This window comes from Copadichromis virginalis, linkage group LG3 (assembly GCF_057382275.1).
Source record: "Copadichromis virginalis isolate Kocher_CV1m ecotype Utaka linkage group LG3, C_Virginalis_male_GT1.1, whole genome shotgun sequence".
Taxonomy (NCBI): Eukaryota; Metazoa; Chordata; class Actinopteri; order Cichliformes; family Cichlidae; genus Copadichromis; species Copadichromis virginalis.
In genome coordinates, this window is record NC_140620.1 from 12,548,425 (window position 1) to 12,574,321 (window position 25,897).

The window sequence follows — 25,897 nt, forward strand, 5'->3', positions numbered from 1 at the left end:
GCTGCCCACTCTCCCCGGCTGGGCGGAAGTGCACGCAGACGGCGCCGAGATCGTAAACAAAGGCGAGGTAGGCGCGGAGGGCTACGGGCTAAGCTAAAGCTAACACCACACCGGCTGCCTTTACCCAGTATTTTTCTCGCCAATGTCCGTTCTCTGGCAAACAAAATGGATGAGATACGGCTCTCCATCACTAACAACAGACGGATTATGGACTCAAATGTCATGTTTTTCACCGAAACATGGCTGAACAACAGCTGCCCGGACAATGCTATCGAGTTAGCAGGACGCCACACACACCGAGCCGACAGGCTAGCAGATGACTCCGGCAAGACCAGAGGTGGAGGTTTGTGCATTTATATTAACAATGCTTGGTGCATGAACTCCACTACTACTGAGAGTCACTGCTCACCTAATGCGGAGTTTTTAATGGTCAAATGCAGACCTTATTATCTCCCCAGAGAATTCACTTCGATCATACTCACTGCCGTGTATATACCCCCCGACGCTAATACTAGGTTGGCCATGAAAGAACTTTCTGCAGCCATTAACAAACACCAGAATAAACACCCCGAGGCTGCTTTTATTGTTGCTGGCAACTTCAACCACACCAACTTAAAGACAGTCCTCCCCAGATTCCACCAACATGTCTCCTGCCACACCAGAGGAGACAAGACTTTAGACCATGTGTATTCCAACCTGGCTGGAGCCTACAAAGCCACATCCCTCCCCCACATTGGACAATCGGACCATCTCTCCCTGTTCCTCACACCTCGGTATTCACCACTCATCCAACATGTGAAACCTGCTGTGAGGACAATTAAAGTGTGGCCAGAGGGGACAGACGCAGTGCTCCAGGACAGATTTAAAAACACAGACTGGAATATGTTCACCCACACAGACCTGGACCAGTACGCCTCATCTGTACTGGATTACATCTCCAAAACCACAGACAGTGTCACCACCCAGAAACGGATCACCATGTACCCCAACCAGAAGCCTTGGATGAACCGGGATGTTCGTCTCCTCCTGAAGGCCCGCAACACTGCCTTTAGGTCAGGAGATGCACACGCCTACAGTACAGCCAGGGCTAATCTAAAGAAGGGCATCAAAAAAGCCAAACACCATTACAAAAAGAAGGTAGAAGAACACTTCTCCAACTCCAACCCCCGACGCATGTGGCAAGGACTCCAGACCATCACAGACTACAGGACCACCAAACCCTCCCCCGCATCCTCTGATGTCTCCTTCCTCAACGAGCTCAACAACTTTTATGCTCGTTTTGAGCGAGGGAACCCCACAACCACAACCAAAGCAGACATGACGCCAGACCACCAACCTATGACTCTCTCCCCCACCGATGTAGGAGCGGTGCTGAGCAGGATCAATGTCCACAAGGCTGCAGGCCCTGATGGCATCCCCGGGCGTGTTCTCAGAGCGTGTTCTGGGGAGCTTGCAGGAGTGCTCACAGACATATTCAATCTGTCCTTGGCCCACGCTGTGGTACCGGCCTGCTTCAAATCCACCTCCATCGTCCCGATACCCAAAAACTCCAACCCATCTTGCCTCAATGATTACCGCCCAGTAGCACTCACCCCCATCATCACTAAGTGCTTAGAGCGACTGGTCCTAGCACACTTCAAATCCTGTCTCCCCCCCCACCCTGGACCCCCAGCAATTCGCATACCGCCGGAACAGGAGCACAGAGGATGCAGTCTCCATCGCAATGCACTCTGTCCTCTCACACCTGGACAACAACAACACCTACGCCAGAATGCTGTTTATAGACTTCAGTTCAGCATTCAATACAATCCACCCCTCACAACTCATCAGGAAACTGACAGACCTGGGTATCAGTTCCCTCATCTGCAAATGGTTACTGGACTTCCTGACCAACCGCCCCCAACATGTCCGGCTGGATAACCGCTGCTCATCTACCATCACAATGAACACCGGTGTACCACAAGGCTGTGTGATGAGCCCTTTCCTCTACTCCCTCTTCACCCACGACTGCAGACCTGCTGATGGTTCCAACACCATCATTAAGTTTGCAGATGACACCACGGTGATTGGCCTCATCAGTGACAACGATGAGGCCGCCTACAGGGAGGAGGTGGATTGTCTGGCTGAGTGGTGCGACAGAAACAACCTGCTGCTTAACACCGAGAAGACCAAGGAGCTCATCGTGGACTACAGGAGGAATGCTGACCCACATCCACCCATCCACATTAAGGGGACGGCTGTGGAGCGTGTGAGCAGCTTCAAGTTCCTGGGAGTCCACATCTCCGAGGATCTCACCTGGACGACCAACTGCTCCAAGCTGGTCAAGAAGGCTCACCAGCGCCTCTTCTTCTTGAGGACTCTGAGGAAGAACCACCTGTCCTCAGACATCCTGGTGAACTTCTATCGCTGCACCATCGAGAGCATCCTGACCAACTGTATAACAGTCTGGTACGGGAACTGCTCTGCCTCGGACCGGAAGGCGTTGCAGAGGGTCGTGAAAACTGCCCAGCGCATCGCCGGAGCACCACTTCCTGCCATAAAAGACATCTACAGGAAGCGGTGTCTGAAAAGGGCTGGGAAAATCATCAAAGACCCCAGTCACCCATCACATGGACTCTTCACCCTCCTGCCCTCTGGGAGGCGCCACAGGAGCCTCCGGACTAAGACCACCAGGTACCGGAACAGCTTCTTCCCCACAGCTGTCAGACTCCTGAACTCTGCCTCCTGACATCTGACCCACGTTAAACTCATGGACTGAACATACACACACCCACAATGGACAACTGTACCCTCAAACACAATAATAACATGGACTGAACCACCACTCACAACCACTAGCACTTTATATAGCCTCTGTAGAAACTATCTACACCCTCACTTATCTTAACTGCACTACTGTATAGCTCTGTGTAAATAATCATTCTGTACATTCGATAATCTTTAATCCTACAACTGTTTACAACTTGCATAGTTCCCATTTCTGTATAGCTGTATATCCCAGATTCTGTAAAGTTATTTATTTCATATTCTGTATAGTTTTTCATATTTATATCCTGTTCATATCCTGTACATAGCTTGTACTCACTACAGCCTGTACATACTTATAGTTATAGAATATTCACAACATACTTCATACCGTGTACATTATAACATACCATAATAGACCCATTTCTGTAATATACTCACATATCTATATTATTGCTAATATATATTGTAATATATCTATATCACTAAAGCACTTCTGGATGGATGCAAACTGCATTTCGTTGCCCTGTACCTGTGCATGTGCAATGACAATAAAGTTGAATTCTATTCTATTCTATCCTATCATCATATATAAACATTGAATCACACATGGAGAGATAGATAGATATATCGATATAGATATATCTATATCGATCTATATCTATATCGATCTATATATATAATTCATGTTACAATCAGTTTATGTGATTCTACTTCAATTAGATTTGGGGAGAGGGGTTCACATGAAGATTCATTTTAACATTAATCCCTTATCAATTCAATTACAGAGATAGAAATGCTTGGAACACCTGCATATTTCTGGAGCTAAAAAAATAAGTCTGGATTGATATTTCCTCTTAAATCAGCACTGTCAGTGACTGATTGTAACATCCTGAAGCAACAATTATTCTTTCATTAAACTTTATTAAAACACATCTGGCTCACTGCAGATTTCCTGTCGAGGTCATTACATTTTGATGATCTTGATTTCATGTTGGTTGAAGCTGTACAGCTCAAGAAAACAGCTAAGAGTTTAACAGAAGGAAGATTTAAAACAGAAAGCAGTGAAATATTAACCTGTATGTGTCACCACCACCATTGAACATCATCCTCATCTTTTAGTGCAGCTTCTTCAGTTATGCTGAAGAAGCATTTACCCAGAAAACAACACGAACCCTGAGGACGCGTTCCCAGTGGTTACCACCTCATCAGCTGTTATTTGGTTCATTGTAGCTCAAGCTACACACACACACACACACACACACACACACACACACACGGAATCTACCTGTAGTCACGTGTCTCGGTTACTCTTCTCTTAAATGTTCCTCTCCAACAGAAGCTGTAATGTCTCCAGTCAAAGTCTTGTCAGAGTGTGGAAACCTGCTCTGCTCACCCTCAGTCGGTTTCTTTCAGTGTTTATTAAAACGCTCAGAACATCATCTTACATAAATGTGTCCATTCCTCTGACCTGTGACTGCGGCTGCTGAGCAGATATTGGAATGATGCTCATAACGTTATTGGTTATTGCTCCATGCTGATATTTCTGCATTTAGTCAGCAGCAACATGAATACTGACTCAGCAACATAAACATCAGCACACTGACCAAAGTGTTGTTCTCTTTGCAGCCTTAAAGATAAAAGTCAAGAGGAAACTGAAATAAAAAAGTCATTATTTCTCCATCAGTTATGATACATGAAGCTTCAGTGAAAGCTTGAGTAACAACTCTGATAGACGTCACCTTCATCTCTCCAGACTCCGCCCTGTTCTCTCAGGAGTACCTGATAGTTTTGTTTCTGCCACCTGCATGAGCCAGTATGGTCGTGTCCAAATTCATGGGCTGCATCCTCCTGAGGACCCGGCCTTCGCGGTCTACGTGGGCCGGGTCCTCAGAAGGTCGGGTAGGCCGGAAGTAAACGGCCGTGAAATTGGACAGTCTAGCCTTCTGATTAGCGTCACCGCTGTCTCGGTGGAGTTTAATAAACTCAGCCGTCTGCTCCTTGCTGTCTAAAATATAACAGGACACTGGCATAAATTCTCAACCGTCTCTCACTTCTGTTTAATCAGTTTTTTGTTTGACGTTTATTCAGCTGTGCGAAAATCCCGGAGGAACCCACCCGGGGGATTAATAAAGTTTTATTTTATCTAATCTAATCTAATAACTTTAATCTCAGCCAAACCGATTTACTCACGAACAAATAAAACACTGAAAAAAGCCCAACAATAACATTTTTAGGTTGTCTAAGTTACTTATATATTACGTTTAACCGGAGTAGCGAAAGTCCGCGGTGATCTGAAAATGATGTGCAGGGAGTTGGGCCGTTCTCGGCGGCTTCAGTGACCCTCGAGCTCCCGACTAGCTATCGAGCTGGTGGGTAGCAGATGCTCCGAAAACGTCGAAGCACTTTTGCAAATATGCGTTATCTTGATAAACCGAGCAGATATTTAATGTTTACACAGCTACTTTCTCGCCTGAAAATGTTAAAAGTTTATTTTGTGACCCAGAAAGAATAATCAGAGTAATAATAAAACTTAGTAGCGGCCGCCATTGTTGGAAACTGGAGTTTGGCTGGGCCGCGCTATGAATTCTGGGATATGGTGGACCACACAGGACACACCCGACCCATCCTTCAAATTCGGGGAAAAGGAGGATGCATTTGTCGGCTGCATTCGGAGGAGTCTACGAATTTGGACAGCCTTCGGCGCGTCGCTGTGACGGAATCGGTCTATCAGAATCAGAATCAGAATACTTTATTGATCCCTGGGGGAAATTACTACAAATGCGGCCTCAGGAGGATGCAGCCCATGAATTTGGACACGACCTATGACTGTGGAACACTGCATAAAAGAAACAGGAAGGATTCAAAAAGAAAACCTTTATTTAGAGAGGATATCTTAATCCAGGTGCAAATACAAAGCATAAAAGCTCACCTTTAAAGACTCTGTATAGACCTAAATTAAACAAATCAGAAGAGGGAACATGAAGAAAAGAACACAAGAAAATAATCAGCAATAAAAGACTTAAAAGTAAATCCCTAAACAACAAAATAAAATCAAAAACGGTTAAAGCAGCAAAAACGATTAGAACAATAAGCTTCAACTAAGAAAAGGAGTAAAATGAAATCAGTTAAGATCAACATCAGTCCACTAAACAGGCCCCACAAGTGTTTCAGTCATTTCTTTATCAAGCTGACAAAACTTAGTTTGAAATCAGAAGCATTAAAAAGGAATTTTAATCATTTGTCAAATAAAAAACTCCATACCCTTCATCCGTTTTCCTGCTTGGGCTGGACTGAGGTCAGTTTTGTCATCAGACGGTGAGTCTGAAGGTCGTGCCCACAAGTCAGTTCTTATTGCCCCTGCTACAGAAGCAAAAGCTGAAACCTCTACACAGGCTGTTGATTCCCAGCCTCAGCTTTCTTTTGCATTGCTCTCTTGACCAGTTTATCTCTCCACCTGTGACCAAGGTTGTGATTGTACAGAAGGCTTCGATCAGGGAACACGTCCCCACAGCGACTGCACGGGTACCCGGTGTGAGAGAGTTGATGCTCCTTCAGGCTGTTTTGCCAAACAAACGTTTCCCCGCATGTTTCGCACCAGAACGGTCTCTCTCCAGTGTGCACACGCCTGTGGAGGTTTAGACTGGACCGCTGAGTGAAGGTTTTGTTGCACTTGTCGCACCAGTATGGCTTCTCTCCAGTGTGCCTACGGCGATGGGTCTTTAGGGCCCCCAGGTATGCAAAGGTTTTGTCACACAGGTCACAGCTATATGGTTTCTCTCCAGTGTGCAAACGTTGATGGCCCCTGAGGGAGCCGGACTCTGTAAACCGTTTGCCACATTCGTCACAAACATAGGGTTTCTCTCCAGTGTGGACACGGAGATGCTTTTTCAGGGTATCTGAAAGTGCAAAGACTGCGCCGCACTCTTCACAGCTGTAGGGTTTCTCTCCTGTGTGGATGCGCTGGTGGACTTGTAGAGTGATTAAAGTGTTGAAAGCTGCTCCACACTCATCACAGCTGTGTGGTCTCTCTCCGGTGTGAATTCTCTGGTGAAGCTTTAAATTGTGTTTTGACTTAAAGGTCTTGTTGCAGTCCTGGCACTGGTGCACACCACATCCAGTCTTCTTCTGTTTCTGAATAAACAGCAGACAGAAAGAGAGAGCAGTGATGCTGGAGTCAATGAAGGAACAAAAAAAGTAAAACAAAAGCACTCAGAGAGATCTATACTAAAACTGTGATGTTTTATGGTGTTTTTATTAAACATGCTGAGGTCAGCAGTGTTAACATGGAAATTCTTTGTGTAATATCTTAATCTTTGTGTGTCAGTGTGAAGTCCTACTTCTGTTTCGAAAAATAATGTTTTAAATACCCCAAACAAAAAAAGTGCCTGTAGTGTTTTCAACAAGGATGTCGGTGACCCCAAGTTAAACCACAAATGAAGACCCTGGAGTTTAGTTGCAGCTTATTTAATTGTCTCCATGAACATTTGGTGAAAACTGAAATGACAGAAAATAAACTCCATCTCAACAGGTAGAATCGTGTTTACATCAATAAAGAGCATTAATCTCACTAAAACATTCATGTTAGCAAAATATGCAATAATATCCAAAGCTATCTGTATAAACTGTCATATAAGGTAACTTACACTTCACAAATTTGCGTGTCATCCTTGCGCAGGGGCCATGCTAATCTTCTCTGTATCGTATCCAATATAGCGTACGCACTTGCTGAAGCAAGCACTGTTGTTTCGCTTGTTTCGGCAAGCGCGTACACTAAATTGGATACGATACAGAGAATATTAGCATGGCCCCTGCGTAAGGTAACTTACAGCGTTCCAGCCTGATAATTCAGAGTAGATGGCATCTGATTACATCTCCATATTGCCTTTAGCATGTGAAGTAGTGATGCGCGAATCATGAACGAATCGTTCAATACTCGAGAATCACTTTACTGACTCCTGAATCATGATTCACAAGCCCAACTGACTCACTGACTCATCCCTGTTGCTGTTAGCAGCAATGTATCTAGCTTATAATTAAAATTGTGGAGAAAAACACAACATCCAGTATCTTAACAAAAAAATTTCTGCTCTGAACTGGAAGAAAAAACCCTGAAGCTCACATCAAGACAATAGCTCCTCGGTTCACAGTAGCATCGCTCTGTTAACATAGAACAGCACATTTGAGCTACTCACCCCCTCCCCCCTGTGTTGAATCGTAGAGCAAACGAATCACTCACTCACCCCCTCCCTCATTCTTCTTCTTGGTTGGCAACCAATGTTAAGGCGCATTACCGCCCCCTGGCTCACAGCTCAGTGGACATTTAAATGAGAAAATATATATTTGACATATTTAAGGAAAATACTAATAAAATAAAAATAAACAAAATAAATGTTTATTAAGCAATTTTGATAGGAAATTGCTTAATTTTAGAAATGTTTTTGCTCTTTTTTGCTCGATAAAATAGTTGTTTTCTTTTAGAATCATTCATCTTAGCAGTAGGATTTACATGCAAAGAGAAACAAATTAAGTTTGAGTGAAAATGTACATTTTTTGCACTCTCTGGTCAACTGACTCAGTGACTCAAAAAACGCGATTCACTTTGGTGAGTGACTCATTAAAACTCGATTCAGTAAAAAGAATCAAATTTACCATCACTAGCATGGAGCCTGTTTCTCAGCAAAAACTGAGTGCTTGACCAAAATCGGAAGTGTGCCGTCAGAAAAGGAAATACATTTTAGCGATATTTTCCTTTTATCTAAAACGTATGTAAAGAATGAATTATTCATTTTAACAACACATTAATTTTTTTATGAAAAATCCTTTCATAATTATTACCATAGTTATAATTTCATAATAATTATATTATTAAACTTAACTTATTTATTCAGAAAACTGTATTAAGGGCAACAGTACCTATTATGAATATTATAATATTAAACATACAAAGTTGGCAGGTGATCCTTTATCCTAATCAGTGTGACGCTGACTTTACATGCTAAAATGGTGTGTGTGTATATATATGTATATATATATATATATATATATATATATATATATATATATATATATATATATAATTTTTTTTATCTTTACACATATGACTGGGGCAGAATTCTTTGAAATCTTTGGCTTCAAAAAGCTGCAGTGTCTAACTTTATGGGTCACTGTGTGTCAATGATAAATTGTATTTAGTAGTCAGTATAATCTTTTAGTGATACAAGTTTGCATATGGTAGAATACTGCATGTAGTTATTTGTATTAGGAAATATTCAACCATGTATACTTAGAGGCATATAATCAATTGTGTAGTGATAGGATGTGTGATCTTTAGCAGGCTACAAAGGCTTGGTGTGGAATGCACACCTACATCCTGGGAGTATGGGAAGAGGTCGTACCTTGTCTTATTGTTTTACAGTAGGATTAACGTAGCTATATCTGTTTTAGTCTAAGTGCTTTTTGTTTTGATGAACTGCTGGACTTCGAGACCAACACACACACACACACACACACACACACACACACACACACACACACAGTTTCTCAGTCTGGAGGCTGCCCTTGCTAGCAAGAAGTTCTGTGTGTTTCTCTTCTCTGAGTCTTTACTGAAGAAGTGTTTTAGAATATATTTCTTAACACTGTGACATCGTAATGTGTTGTAATGGAAAACTAAAAGGTGTGTAGCACAGCTCTCTCCATGCCCTTTCATATCATGTATTACTCGATATGGTTGTTTGAAATTATATTTCAAGGTTAACTTTGACCTTGCTCACTAACAGTGAAGGCCAAGGTCAAATGCTTAGCTAACCTTGGTACTTGTGTCCTTTAAGGTCTAGTATATTGCTGTGACATTTGACTATCATTCATAAAAATTTGTACATGATATAAAGCTTTTTTTTTCTATTTCCTGGCTGTAAACAACAGTGAACACTGAGCTGAAATGAGATGAACGTCCTGGTCCTGTTGTCAATTATTATTTTACTAATGAACGTCAATACATTAACTTTGTTTTCTCTCATATATCCATTTGTCACATGTTCTATCACAAAGTAGGAAATCTGTTGAAGTCAAGCCTGCTTTGGTTCTGTACACAAACACTGTTACCTTGTCCTCACAGCTACTGGCAGAGAGCGAGTACCAGAAATGGAAAACAATCTAAGCTCCCCGTGAGCCGGGGCCTCCGTGGATTCCCTCTCACGGTTCATAAAGAGCTTAATGTGTACAGAATAAAGCCGTAGCTGATGTTTACAAAAGTAATTTTTACAGAAAGCTGGGCTGCAGCCGAGTGGATTCCAGTGCTTCAGAGCACCACACAAAGGCCAAAGGTGGAGGCATCTGCTTTCTTCTTCACTCAGTGTTTACACATCTCTGCATTTAATCATTACTAGACACTCCCCCGGTGAGTATTAGCTCTTTTCCATTAGTACCCACTCGGTTTGGGTTGGCACGGCTTGCCATGGTTTTCAGTGTTTTCCATTAGGTGGCAATCTGAAAATATCACATCAACAGATTAACCAATCGATGTCGTCCAGTCATTGGTGTCACCTGATGATTCATGAGAGCGCCTCCTTCAATGATGGAAATGACTACACACAAAAACAACAATGTGTTCCCAGAGTCTTGTGGTCAGAGATATTTTGCACAAAATTATTTACAAAAATCTTTTGGTTTGAAAAGTTACAAAACTCATTTCAGAACTACGCAACATATTTATGACGACTGGACTGAAGACCTCGGTGTTCCTCTGTCTGAGGACCAATATCAAAACTGTTTGTCCAATATTCAGAAAGGCTCAATAAATGCCAGATATAAACTAATCTAGTTTAAAGTCATTCACAGATTACATTTTTCTAAACTTAACCGGATCTATAATTCTGTATCCCTCTCATGTGACACATGTAATATCGGTGAAGGTTCCCTTGCACATCTATTTTGGCATTGCCCTGTCTTGAAAGCTTTTTGGAGTCAGCTTTTTACGTGGTTTTCAAACCAATTTAGGAAAAAAGTACCACTTGATGGTACACTGGCTATACTTGGATCCTTTGCATCAATCAAATCTTTTTCCTTTTCACAACAGATAATTACAATGGGTATGCTGGCTGCAAAGAAACTTATTCTTTTACAGTGGCGGTCTTCTTTGGCCCCGTGTTTAAAAGGTGGCTTAATAAGATGGTGTCTGTGGCCAGGGAACAGATAAGATTTGATAGAAAAGGGAAACTGGCAAGTACGATTTGGCAGCCATTTCTAGAATTCCTAAAAACTAACTAATCATAATTCATGCCTCACACTCCACGTGAATTTTCTTATTTTATTTTATTTTACTTTTTATTTAGTTAACATTGTTATAATTTTCTCTTCTTATCGCTCCTTTTTCTTTTTTTCATGCTAATAAGTTCACAAATGTCAAATGTAGTAATTGTCCTCAACTGAATCTGTATAAGCATGCTGTGTTTAACTTAAAAGCAAATAATAATAATATTTATGACTCCAATTTGAGCCCATACTCTGTTATCTGCACACCTGCTGAGCCCTGCACGATGACCCCGCGGGGCTTATCTGGATCATTAACATCATTATCACTGTCATTACTTTCCCTCGTGTTTAAGGCTGCATCACCTCGACACAAGCTACCGTAAAGAAAGCACAGAACAAATCTAATAACTCCCACGGCAGCCAGGGTGCGTGTCTGCGATGCCTGTTGCAAGTTAGCTGTTCAGAGTCAACTGTACACGGTGTTTCTGCCGTGTATTCTTCCACCCACACCGAGAAGGGTCAGATATAAACCCCCGCGTCCTGCTTACTGACCTGGGCTCCTGAGGAGGTGGCGGAGGCTCCAGCAGTCTGCTGCTCTGGCTCCTGGCTCTCCTGCATCATTCAGGTCCTACAGTGTGAATCCAGCAGCGGCGCACTCGGTCTATGGCAGGAAAGCACACCGGACAGCTGATATCTCCAGCGCGTTCTCGCGAACTCACCAAAAAGCGCGTGCCGGAGAATTAAGAGCCGCCCTCCAATTCCCGTTAATGTGATAAAGACGCAGATCCCGCGGTGTTTGCTAACCGACACAAAGGCATTTTCATGACAGGAGCGCTGTACTCAAGGTTTTTAAGGTTTCACAGACTCGAGGTTCAGAATTAGAGTTTAAAGAAACAACTTCAAATAAAACTTTTAAAGTGAGAAGTTTCTTTATTTAAATAATAAAAAAAAAATCCGAGCAAAGCTCAAAATCTGTGTACATGTCCAGAAAAGACAAAGAATCACTACAGTAAGAGCACATCTGCTCTCAGAGATAATGAGATCATAAAATCAGGTAACAGTTAAAAGGCAAAAATACAAACTTTATTCTAATTTAATCAGAAGGAAAACCAGTGCAGAAAATTATCAGACAAGATTAGATTCTTCAGACTCATGTGCAGCTCTTTGTTCTCATGCAGATTATTAGTGTAGCTAATCATAAAGGTATAATTCTACCCCCCCCTTAGCTCACTAGTGCAAGATGTATGATTAAAATATATTTAAATACATCTAAAGAATAATACACTTCTTATGTGGACTGGAGAAGTAAATGCTCCAGAAAAAAGCATCAGTGTGGGAGTCACAAAAGGGTGCAGCTTGATCAACGTGGACATATTATTGTTTGAAAGAACCAAAAAAAACATTAAAACATTAAATTGGATTTTAGCTTCAGTGCAGAACAAACCTGTGAAAGCATCTGTGGAAAAACAGTAAAGAAGCAGAACAAACTGGAAATCTTAGATATTTTCTTTATAAGCATAAGCAGTTTTACATTTTACAAGCTTGGATTTTCATAATGAAATATACAGATTACTGCTGAAAGATAAAAAGCACATCTGGATATGTGTAAATGTTAAAACTGTTTCCAGAGACAGATATTTAATGATGTGCTTTGTTTGTATGAATCTGACCACACACTCGTTCACTTTGTTCATGCTAAAGCTGAATGCTAGCAACATAAACACTGACACTATGTGTTTGTGCTGAGTTCAGCCTCATGTTGATATCTGAGCACAGAAGAAGTCCTGTGGTTCATGAGGACGGGGATCCATGATACTGGTTTCACTAATCGGACTCTCAAATGCTGTATGTTGCCTTACATCACTGGTGTTGATGTAGTGATGTCCAGCTGCTCCCTGCTGCTCTCGCTCTCCTCATTTGCTTGTTGGATGTTGGTCCTCCTGGACGCCTTTCTCACCTGAGCTCGAAAAGTCTTACAGAGGTAAAAGTAAACAACAGGGTCCAGACAGACGTTGAAAACTGACACCATGGCGGCCGCCTCCTGCAGGTAGTACAAAACTCGACCCACAGAGCAGCTGTTCGAAAGAAACACAAAGGGAAGACGAACCAGGTGATACGGGACAAAGCAAACGCAGAAGATGCTGACCAGCACCAACATGTTCCTGCGAGACTTCACCAGCTTCTCAGAACCAGAGGAGGCCAGCTGCCTCTGCTGTGACTGCAACACCTTGCGGGAGATGCTGTAGTAGAAGAAGACCATGGATATGAAGACCAAGAGGACAATGATTGCAGAGAAGGTGTGGAGGATTTTGTACAGCAGGCTGACTGATGAACTAAAGGAATCAACACAGTAATTAGAGGTCAAAGGTTCCTTGGAGCTGATAAAAAAGCTGATAAAAGTGATTGTTGGAGCCAGGAGAATAACCCAGGTGATGACAGAGATGATTCTCGCAGTTCGTACTGTTCGTACAGTTCCTGAAGGATGTACGATTTTCCGATACCTGCAGACAGAAGAGGAAGGAGGCAGAATACAACTTCACTAATCACAACAGTGCCAAAACTGCAAAAGTAAATACTGAGCCAGAAAAAGGTACATTCATGCTTTTGTGAGGAGCACAGGGTGTACAGTCTGAAATCAGTAAAGATTCTTACCTATTGGCAGCGATGTACGCCATAAATATGATGCTGGCGTACATGTTGAGGAAAAAAGCAGAAGCTCCAACTGTGCAGTGGAGCAGCTGAACCATGGCAGAGCTGCTGATGGCATAGTGGGCGATGCGCAGTGACAGAGAGAGGCAGAGCAGGAAGTCAGCAGCTGTCAGGTTCTTCAGGTAGACCATCAAGCTGCTGGATGCCTGCTGCCGAGCCCGACAACAGTAAAACTTCATGATGAAGCCATTGAGGGGTAAACCCACCTGTAGAGACACAGAGAGGACGAGAGAACAGGACGTTTGTAGATGCACAGAGAACCTTAAACCAGTTCCTTAAAAAACCCACAATCTGATTATTTGAAACTTACCAGAAACACCAGACTGTAGACCAGCATAAAGAAAGGGTTGGCTGATGTGTCGACATTACCACAGTTCTGGTCCGAAGCCGATATCTCGTTTTTTGAGTAAATCATGTTTCTGGACATGAAATAAAAACACTTAATAAAACACTCTTTTAAACTGTATATAAATGCTAGGTTTCTCTTTGAAACAATATTTATTCATAGCATTTTAGTTATCTGTTAAATCAGTGTCAGACAAACTTTAAATATTATGCTACATCTCTCTTTGAGACAGTGGTTTTGAAATATGACCTCTTCTGGTGAAGGTTTAGACAGTTAATTAAATTTAGTTTCTATGTGATGCACCCATATGTTCTTGTAGTGTTGAAAGTAAAATTGAGACACTTAAATGCAAATACAGAAATCACTGACACCATCTTTTGTGTACAGTCTGTAGTTGTGGAAGGAAGCATTGATTAGTAAAGATGAGTCAACCCTCTCATGAATCTTATAAGAATCCATTAAGCACAAGCTGAAGCAGTGAGCTGTAGGCAGAACCTGGACTCATCGCTGAACATAACGTTCCTCTATATGTTCACGTTCCAGTGCACATGGTACTGACACCAGGCCTGGCGGTGGCAGGCTTCCTGGGACCCTATGAGCTGGAAATTTAGACACATGAACCAACCTGTTCATGTGTCTAACTCTTTTCCCCCACACGGTAACACACCCGCCGTAGGTCAAACTCTGGTAATTGGTGATTCTCTTCTGAGATATGTGAAGCTAGAGACACCGGCAACCATAGTCAATTGTCTTCCAGGGGCCAGAGCAGGCGACATTGGGGGAATTTTAAAACTGCTGGCTAAGGGTAAACGTAAATTCAGTAAAATCATTCACGTCGGCAGTAATGACACCTGGTCACGCCAAGGTCACTAAAATCAATATTGAATCGGTGTGCAACTTTGCCAAAACAATGTGGGACTCTGTAGTTTTCTCTGGTCCCCTCCCCAATCAGACCAGGAGTGACATGTTTAGCCGCATGTTCTCCTTAAATTGCTGGCTGTCTGAGTGGTGTCCCAGAAACGATGTGGGCTTCATAGATAATTGGCAAACCTTCTGGAGGAAACCTGGACTTGTTAGGAGAGACGGCATCCATCCCACTTTGGATGGAGCAGCTCTCATTTCCAGAAATATGGCAACAATTGCATGAGTGCTGCTGATTGGCAGATGAAGAATAAAGTAGTTGTGGTAAACCAATCACATGAACAATTTAAGATGACATTTTAAATTGGTATATAGGAGGCCACATAAAACCAGAGTAAAAAAAAAGCAAAAAGCAAAAAAAGTTTGGAAACCACACACACACACACACACACACACACACACACACACACACACACACACACACACACACACACACACACACACACACACACACACACACACACACCCTGAAGACAAAAAAGAAGGAACACACACATGTAAAGGAAGCTCTTAAAACATGTGGTTATCCTAATTGGGCTTTCATCAAGTCAGCAAGGAGGCACAGAAGAGAAGATCAGACACCAGATCAGACTAGGGAGGATAAGAAAGACAAACACAACAACACTCCCCTATGTAGCCGGTGAAAAGCTCAAGAGAGTCTGCAGAGAGTGAGGAACGCTCAGACCTCTACATTGGAGAGACCGAGCAGCCACTTCATAAACACATTGCACAACATAGAAGAGCCACCTTTTGTTCCACCTCCACCTGCATCTAAAGGTCAAAGGTCACTCTTTCGAGGATGCCAGTGTTCACATTTTGGTCTTCTCTGACCAAAGTGTGAGTAAAAGAAGCCATTTATGTCCACTGTGAACAACCATCTTAGTTATGCTGCAATAGGTGTAGACTGCTGGGGGGATTCCCATGATGCATTGAGTTTTTCCTTTCCAGTCACCTTTCTCACTCACTATGTGTTAATAGACCTCTCTGCATTAAATCATACTTGTTATTAACCTCTGTCTCTCTTCCACAGCATGTCTTTTATCCTGTCTTCCTTCTCTCACCCCAACCGGTCGCAGCAGATGGCCCCGCCCCTCCCTGAGCCTGGTTCTGCCGGAGGTTTCTTCCTGTTAAAAGGGAGTTTTTCCTTCCCACTGTCGCCAAAGAGCTTGCTCATTGGGGTCATATGATTGTTGGGTTTTTCTCTGTATGTATTATTGTAGGGTCTACCTTACAATATAAAGTGCCTTGAGGTGACTGTTGTTGTGATTTGGTGCTATATAAATAAAACTGAGTTGAATTGAATGAAGAGGCTTTCCAGAAGATTTATTGCCAAGAAGCAAAGAAATAGTCAACCAAATACAAAATTTTCCACGTTATGTGTAACCTTTATATATATTTATATGTTTTCTTTGGTTTTTTTTTGCTGTTTTCATTTCTTTAAAGAAATGTAAAGTTGTTTCTTATGTTTTTGTCTCTTTTGACAAGTGACTTAAGTTTACATGTAATGAAATGTGCTATATAAATAAAGTTGTGTTTGATATTACAGGCTCTTGGGAAGAAACCAGAGCAGTATGAGTGATTTTCTTAGGAAATGTCATATACTCAGTTTTCAGAAGTTTTATTTCCACAACTTTAAACTAGTTCATAATACTGCAGCTCAACTACTAAAAACTTTTGTTTACTTCTTCCCAATGTCTTTCTGTTTTTACATATTTGTCACACTTAAATATTTCAGATCCTCAACCCCATGTAATATTAGACAAAGACATCCTGAGTAAATACAAAACACAGTTTTTAAATGATGATTTAAAAACACAGTGCTGTATGTACATGGATCATCACTACTGTGTATCACAGTGCAACACAAAGCCAGTTAAACCTCAGGGATATCATTCCCTCCAAGTAGGAAGAATTAATCAGAGGCAACATCACGAATAGGAAGTTTAGCAGGTGGTCACAGACCTGTTCTCTCTGTAATTCCCTCCTGACTGATTTTTTTCTGGTTTCCTTATCACTTGTAGCTTGAGCCAGTACATATGGACCATAGGTTTTTTGTTCTCTTGACGGATGAAACCAATAAAATTAGTGCCATGGATCATAATGACTGTCTTCAAACATTATCAACATATTTAAGTATAAGGTAGTTCATCAGTGCACTCGGCACCAGGACATCCTCAGCCTTAGTCACAAAAAGACTTGTAATCATATATTCATATTAGTTTCATGAACACTGGCAGAAGAAAGCTGATTATTTTTGTTCCTTAAGTGAGGATGGGTTGAAAATATCTCTTCCCCCCCCCCCCCCCCTAAAAAAGTATTAAAGATGTGAGAATGAGAAACTATCAGGACTCACCTCTGGTTCTGCAGCTTTCTGTAAGGAAGTAAAGTTGCTTTGGCTGTTCTCAGAGTGATGGTATGACTGTAGATCAGGAAATATACAGTGACATCACACTGCACACTGACATGGTTCCTCTTTGTCTTCACTGTTAAACTGTCAGAACATATTTCCACTACAGATGAGTCATCTTCTGATCAGCTATTGCTACACTTCTTATTTTAGCGCTGACTCACTTTATTACCACTGATGGATTTTTTACTAATGTCCTTCACCACTTCATCACTACATCTAACATGAGACAGCACCTGCAGCCAATTCAAATTGCATGTGAAACCAGTGTCATGAATCCCAAGACTTTGTGAACAACTCAAATATTTCCTCAGCTTACAGATCGGTCAATTGATGATGCTGGGCGAGGGATGCAACGAGGATGATGTAAATCAGGGTTCAATATTACAGTTTTTCTCGATTGCTAAAAAACATTTCTTGAAACTACGCCTCATATCCTCACAACAGTAAACACAAATCCATAACATCTCACTCAATTTCCCAAACATCCTATTTCCAGGTCAAAATGAAGCTCTACACCCAAAACTATTCACTCCTGCTGAAAAACCAAACTTTGCCCTCAGACATCAAACACAAGCCCTCAAAAACACACACACTACAACAGAGTTTTGCACACTGGTACAATTAATTCAAAACAATAGCTCCAAAACAAATAGGTTGCTTATGGTTCTCCCCTTCAAAACCCTTGTCACATGATAAACACAAAAGACGCAACCAATGTATGTACAGTGGCACATTGTCATTCATGTACTATACAGTACAACACACACCAGAAACATTATCCCACCTCAGCATCTTGTCTTTGGTCTGGGTCAGGCCAGAGAATCTCATCCACATCACAGGCTATATTGGCCCCAGCCAGGCAGTGGGGGTAAAATCCTCTTGCATGCCTGATCCACCCCTGGCATGCATCTACTGATATGTCTAGGCAGGCCTCTTCCATGGCCTGAAGGAGGTGAACACGGACATAAGGTTCTCGGTCATACACTTTCCACCGCCATGCCGAAAATAACTCCTCTATCGGGTTTAGAAAGGGAGAGTATGCAGGCAGAAAGATATTAGAAAACCTTGGGTTATTGGTAAACCAGTCACGAACCAGAGCAGCGCGATGGAAGCTGACGTTATCCCACACAACAACGTAGTGAGGCTGCTCTGGCTGTGCTGGTTCCCTGTAGTCCAGCTGGAACATATGTTGTCTTAAACCATCAAGAAAAGCAAGGAGAAGCATAGTGTTATAGGGTCCTAGTACGGCATGGCGGTGGAGTACCCCTCGTTGGCTGATGGCTGCGCACATAGTGACATTCCCCCCACGCTGACCAGGGACATTTACAATAGCCTGATGGCCAATTATGTTCCTCCCCCTTTTCCTTCTTTTGGTCAGGTTAAAACCTGCCTCATCCACAAAGATTATTTCATGGGGAACAGGCCGTCCTTCAATCTCAAAGATTCTCTGCAAAACACATAACACAGTAGAGTCAATCGGTACCCTGAACCACAGTTCAAGAGTGCTGAAATGGCAGCATAAACTGCCATGCTGTGATGGTACACAATACTTCATACAGTATCAAAACTCATACCTGAACATATTCCACACGTTGGTTTTTCACTCTGTCAGAGTTTCGTTCGAAAGGGACTCGGTATGCCTGTTTCATCCGGAATTGATTCTTTCGGAGGATGCAGTCAATTGTGGAGAGGCTGATGGCATTTATGCCTCGAAAAAGATGATCATCCTCAATCACTCTCCTTTGAATCTCTTGCAGGCGGATTACATTATTTGCAATTACCATGTTTACAAGTTCCCTCTCTTGCTCCTCTGACAAAAGCCTTAACCTGCCTCCACCAGGTGGTCGTCTCTGTGTCCTACAAAAATAGAAGCACTCATTACTGTAACTGTCACACATTCATTTTACAGGCAAATAATGGAAACATACTGAAACTCAAGACACATAAGTTCAGTAACTTAAACGTTACTGTACAAAGCAGTCTTACTGCAAGTACACCTACCTGTTTTCCTCCCTGAAGGTTCTGATGATGGAGGCAACAGTGAAGCGACTCAAATTTGGTTGTACTCGTTGCCCAGCCTCCCTCATAGTCATCCCATGGACAAGGACATGGTCAACTAAAGTGGCTCGAATTTCATCCGAGACTGACTGTCTTCTTGCCCTTGCTCTTCCCCTTCCTTGTCGCCGTCGTTCTCCACCTCCACCTCCTTCACCACGTCCTCCTCCACCTCTCCCTCCTCCTCCACCACCTTCCTGTTGTCCTAGACCACCTCCTCCTCGTCTTCCACCACGTCCTCCTCTTTCACCACGTCCTCCTCTTTCACCATGTCCTCTTCCTCCACCACGTCCTCCTCCTTCAACACGTCCTCTTTCTCCACCACGTCCTCTTCCTTTGCATCTCTTTGGATCCATTGTTTCAAACCTGAATGAGCTGACTTTGGCCCTTTTATCTATCCATCGCAGGTTCTGATTGGTGTGTGCTAAATTTTGACTCCTAGTGTTTCCACCTGGTTAATTGTGTGCTAATTGAGCTCAAGCTATGCTGACTTAAGTTAACATTATTGCATGCTAGTACTTTCTAAATGACTACATGGTGTAAGCACTGTAAAATGTAGGGATTTGTGTGTAGAGTTTTGCAGTAACAGTTCACCAAATTTGAGTCATGTGTCAAAGCAGGGAATAGTGTTTATAGTTCAGGGAAATGGGTGAGCTTTTTGAACAATAGCGTTACGGTTTTGAAATTTTAGTTTAGAGGCCTGGTTATAGTGTTTAGGCAATCGAGAAAAACTGTAAAGACCAACTCGAGCTACAGCTCCCCCAATGTTCCAAGAGAACGAAAGATAAATCTTGTGAACATTCATTCTTGTTAACTTTAAATTTGATGTCATCATATACTTGAGAAAAAAAATGCAGATGTTTTAGCATTATGGATAATGCTATTAACTGACATATGTTAGTATCTTGTCATTTTAGGTTTTCTTGTTTTCTTTAACAGGCAACAGACGGACTGAAAAGGACCACAATATTGTTTTGCCCTCCAGGTGGGCACGTCTCAGTAGCTCTGACATTACATGAAAATTATGAATATCAGTGAGTCTGTGGGTTTGGTGGGATTGGATAGACATGTTGCGGGAGCAGGTGGTAATGGTCAGAAATTACATTGGAGTGGTATTTAAATGAATAGTTCTGAGCAGGGCTCTTATTGCTCTTCCTGACAAGCTACAAGCTCCCCTGACACCACTTACAGTCTCCTTACTCTTTCAGGTAGTCACCCTGTGTTCCTCCCTCTTCTTTAGGCAAAATCCAAAAATGTCCTTCCACATTCCTCTTCTTAACACTGCACCTACCGAACACCTCTTCAGCTGCAATCCTCAAAATCTAAAGTCATCTTCAGTACAATAAGTGTGAGCCCTGGTACAGGAGTAGAAGTGGAAACAGGAGGGAAAGAAGTCACCAACACCTGTGATGTTGCAATGAGCTTGACAGAGTGGCAAAGTGGAAGCGATCTAAATCTTGGATTAGTCACCAACACTTGGGAAGCATACATATGTGCAGTAAATGCATTATTTTCTTTCTTTTTTATTTTAGAGGGTTGATTGTTACTGATAATGTCTTGTAAATGATACTATTTGATAATGTGTCATTTGTTTCTGCTGGGACAGTCATTTGTCAATGACTGACGTCTTCTGTTCTCACCGTGGAGCAGCATTATGAAAAGATTTCCGTGTTGAGAAATCTCACTGTAGTTTCACACATCAGTTCAGTGGAAACAGCAGGAGGAAGTAGCTGGTGTGGTGCAACATATGCAACATACAACATAGAAACAAAAACACGCAAGACATAAAACTGTTTTTAAAGGACGAGCTGACACAGAAAAACTAAAAAGACATGTCATTAAAATCAACTCTGAGTTTGATTCAAAAGTCTGTGTGATTAAGAGCAGTTAAGGGGTCATGTTTTCTTGTGTACAGACACTGACCATCCAGTGGTGACTGAGTTGCTGAAGACTTTATAAGGATTTAGTGAGTAAACTAACCACACTCAATATCTATAAGTTCTAAAAAGCCCTTAAAAGGCGATAAGTGCACACATGTAGAGGTCACATTGGTCACTGCAGCGGTCATGTTGTTCAAGGCGAGCTGCACCTCCCAGTGCATGTATGTTGGTGGGACCAGAGCTTTATACAGATTAGAAAACAGTTTGGTTAGTTGCAACCTTGGAACTGCATTTAGAACATTTAGTGTTTAAAATACAAGTTTTTAAACCATTTAAATAAATGTAGATAATAATTCTAATGGCTGATTCTAGAGTCTAATACTTAAAATAAACCTTAGAATTGCTCAGATGCTTTCTAGTGTAGAACGTAAGTTAAGCATGTTTCTGAATTTTTGTTAGGTTAGCAGGATATAACCTAACATATATGTAAGGTTATATCCTGCTAACCTAACACTTACGCTCTCAGTTTAATGACATAACTGTAGATTGACACAGACTTGTCATTTTCCAATCAGTCGGTTGCTGCTAATTCACGAGTTAAAAACAATACAACAATACAACAATACAACAGTGCAACATGTACCAGAAACTATGTTTGAGTCATGATGTGAGTGCTTAGTGCTCTGGAATACAAATCAGCGTAGTACAACTCTTTGATCAGATGTCATTTAGAATAAGCTGTCGATCTTTAGGCCCACAGAAACGCTGATGCAGGAAGTTTGGCTCTCTGAAAGCAGCTGGGCATCTAGTGGAAGTATGTTGTGGATCCAAATCCTTTTGAATTAGCCATTAAACACAGTAAAACTGTGAACCTCTTAGATCCAATCTTCTCAATTGCTCATCTCGCAGAAGATAAAAGGGAAGACCTCTTCACTGGAAAAAAAGGCCATGTTGGAATTTCCTTGATTCAATAATGGACATTTGTTGCACACAAATGTTTTGGCAGAAAATTAAACAACTGAGTTAAATCAACACAACTTTTTCATATTCAATAAACCTGTGCATTTTGTGTTCCTAAAACACAATTGAAACATGTTCAGATGGAGTAAGTTGAGCTCTTGGAATGTTTTAATCCTTCACGATTTTGTCATTTTATTTCAACACTATTCAATAACTTTTACCCCAATACTACTTGCTCACTTAAATACTACATGTTGTCTTCATATTACATAATGTTCAACAAAGTCTAGATCCTGGTTACCATAAAAATTGAATGGATTTACAATGACTACCATCCTCCGGGTTGCAGGAGGGCTGGGAAATAACCCTGAAATGATAGGTTATGAGGCAGGGTACACCCTGGACACCTCACCAGTCTTTCACATAGAAACAAACAACCATTTCACAGGTAATTTAGAATCACCAGTTAACCCTAACTGCTTGACTTTTAACTGTGGGAAGAAACCAGAATACCCAGAGAGAAGCCACTGCAAACTAGCCAGAATGTGGATTTGAACCCAGGACCTTCTTACTGTGAAGCAACAGCACTAACCACCATGCCAACAATCTAGGAAACACACAAAAGCTATGATTTCTTGTATTTGATGCAGAATTTTTTTGTTTTTGTCCTTGACAGGTTAATCCACAATAAATAGCAACAGCATGCACGTAGTGTGTGTAGTTCTCTGCCTCTTATAACTCCACTGATTTACCTGCAGTTTGAAATCTTGTGCGATCTTGTGAATTTCATGAGTTCAGCAACTAACCACTCTTACTAGATTGTATCAGGTCGTCTCAACAAGAACAAATTAAGTTTTTGAATTCCATGCAAATCCTACATGATTTAATTACATTCATAGAAACATGAAATTATTGTGTTCAAATTACAAGTTAGACTTTTTTAATGTAACAACCACCCAACTTACTTTTTTTGGTATACCAAAAAAAGTAGAGGCGGCTGCTCGACTTGACTGAGATGGATGCCTTCCTGAAACCACGATCTAAAGAGCGTGAGTCTGAAACCCGTGCAGTGTCACAGGATTTAACATTGCTATATTATTGACTTACTTCACTTGAACATGATATGAACAATTTAATCTACACTCTCTGCATATCATGTAGTTTCTACACTATATAGTTACACTTAACTTTAAAGCATGAGGCAATTGTGTTAAATACACGCAAGATGCTTACATAAATCCAAGAGCTGGCCAATCCACACACACACACACACACACGCGCACACACACACACACACACACACACACCACATTCCTTCAAGTTGTTTAATCATATAAAATCCCCTCAAAACTTAACTCTCTCTCTCTGACTTACATGACTTAACAAAGTTTAAACTTTTAAATGTTAAAATCACTTCATTACATTTTCTTTGTTATTCTCAGCATATTAAGCAAATTTAAATATTGTTATAAGGTCCACTCCATCTGTCTTTTAATTAAAGTAATTTTGACATACAACCTATTCTGGTGGAGGTTACTGAAAATTATTCTGACATGATGAGGAAACTTTGGTATTTCCACACACACAGCATCAAGGGAATAACATTTTGTAAATGTTTGTGTGCGGTTTGTCACACAGTGTTTTTTGTGTTTTTAAATGTACAGCTGCTGTATCTCTCAGACATAGACAAAGATGTAAGACAGACAGGAGTGGAGAGGAAGAAGAGACGTTATATTTAAAGGTAAGGAAACCGTTCACTTCTCACTGGTTTTTGATAAACTGCAGATTTAAAGACTACATGTAGTGTCATCATTGTTTTTGGTTTTTTTTGTTTTTTTTTTAACTTTTTATTTTCATTTTTTAAATTGAAAACGAACAACAAACAAACAGAAACAAACAATAAAAGACATTTACAGTTATGGGACAGAGTAGGTATCATCAACTAGCCAAAGCTTGACTGGCCATTATGACCAAAAAAAAAAAAAAAAATTCTCAGGAACACACTCTAGTGTCTTTATCTTTCAAACATAGCCTCAACCCTCTGAGGACCGAACACAGAAAATACGGGCGTATTAATAATAATAATAATAAAAAATAATAATTATAATAGTAACAGTATTGGTAATTACAGAAATTTAAAACAAAACAAAAAAACAAAAACAAAAAAAACAGAAAAAGAAAAAAAAAAGAAAAACATATCGTGTGAACCCCTCCCACCAACCCCCCACCCCTTTACCCCTGTATGGCTCTCAACTTCATCACATTCGTGTATCCAAACAGCCCATATTTACACCCGTCTATACGCAAGAATCAGCACAACATTCAAGAATTCTGATCAGAAGGGCCTAACCAAGGATCAATTCAGGGTAAACCCAGAGGAATTTACATCATCTCTATATTCTGTCAAGTCCAAAGACGGTAATACTGAAAGAAATGGTCCCCAAATTTTTTTAAAGGTTCCGTATTTCCCTTTTACACTATGCGATATCTTCTCAGGTGTACAGTAGGATGCTAACTCATTAATCCAATATCTCAGTGTTGGAGAATTTTCAGATTTCCAATGTGTCAGAATACATTTTTTAACTGCAGTACTCGCAAGTAAAATAAAATATTTCTTGTGGTAATCCACATTTATAGAATCTATGTCACCTAAAATCCATAGTTTTGGGTCCATTTCGACTTGGATCCCAATCACCCTTGAAATTATTTCAGTAGTCCGTCTCCAGAACTCCTCTATTACTGGGCAATTCCACAGCATATGAAGGAGATCACCATCTATCACCTTACATCTCAAACATTTGGGAGAGTAATTAATATCAATTTTATGTAATCTGTAAGGTGTATAATATGTCCTGTGGAATATATTAAATTGCATTTGTCTATGATTTGTAGAAATTAACATGGTCTGTGCCTGTTCCATTAGATGGTACCATTCTACCTCTTCATAAACATAGCCCAGATCTGCCTCCCATTTTCTTTTCAGAGACGTTTTGTTGTAGTCAGGTAATTTTTCATTAATAATAGTGTATATTGAAGATGCTATTCCTTTTATTGACTTCCATGGTTTGGTGCAAAGATGCGTTTCAAAAGGACTTTCTTTAGGAATCTCAGGGAATGTTCCTTTGGTTTTTTCTTTGATCCAGTCTCTTATTTGTAGAAATTTAAAAAAAATTTGGTCTGGAAGTTTAAATTTTTCCTTTAGTTGTTGGAAGTCAATAAATGTATCATTATTATATAGATCGGCAACAGTTCGAATATTTCTATCCTTCCATCCCCGCAATATGGAGTCGGAAATATGATGGGAGAGATCAGGATTGTCCCATAGGGGTGTCCTTCTAAGAAAAGAAATATTTATTTTTAGAAGTGAGTGGGATTCCTGCCAGGCACGGAAGGTGTTTAATATTATCGAATTATTTGTGAGCTTAGATAAACATTTTTTCGTACCTAGAAATGGGACGTCTTTTAATGATATGGGATTCACCTCATATTGTTCTATTGGAACCCATCGAACCTCACTCCTCTCTGCATATAACCAGATCAAAATTGATCGGTATTGGGAGGTATCGGTCATCATTGTTAATAGAATATTGGATCTGTGTATGAATGGGCGAATCAGGG

General features: G+C 41.0%; 2 protein-coding genes, 1 non-coding gene and 1 pseudogene across 3 annotated transcripts; 1 reads left to right on the forward strand and 3 right to left on the reverse strand.

Moving 5' to 3' along the window:
* Positions 1-5,640: 5,640 nt before the first annotated feature.
* On the reverse strand, positions 5,641-11,669 carry LOC146712842 (uncharacterized). The gene is made up of 2 exons (XM_085444763.1): positions 11,551-11,669; positions 5,641-6,879 (listed from the first exon to the last, which is right to left on the reverse strand). Exons 1-2 carry the CDS (start codon positions 11,617-11,619, stop codon positions 6,133-6,135), a joined length of 816 nt encoding a protein of 271 aa, XP_085300889.1. The 5' UTR covers positions 11,620-11,669; the 3' UTR covers positions 5,641-6,132.
* LOC146712843 (U6 spliceosomal RNA) lies at positions 7,379-7,486 on the reverse strand. The gene has a single exon (XR_014919470.1). It is a non-coding gene; the product is annotated as a U6 spliceosomal RNA (small nuclear RNA).
* Positions 7,494-7,566, forward strand: LOC146712844 (U6 spliceosomal RNA; annotated as a pseudogene).
* Positions 11,670-12,057: 388 nt separating the features above from the next.
* On the reverse strand, positions 12,058-14,122 carry LOC146712845 (P2Y purinoceptor 14-like). Its single transcript, XM_085452649.1, has 3 exons — positions 14,018-14,122; positions 13,651-13,913; positions 12,058-13,499 (listed from the first exon to the last, which is right to left on the reverse strand). The coding sequence occupies exons 1-3, from the start codon at positions 14,120-14,122 to the stop codon at positions 12,854-12,856; spliced, it is 1,014 nt and encodes a 337-aa protein (XP_085308775.1). The 3' UTR covers positions 12,058-12,853.
* Between the last annotated feature and the right edge of the window lie 11,775 nt (positions 14,123-25,897).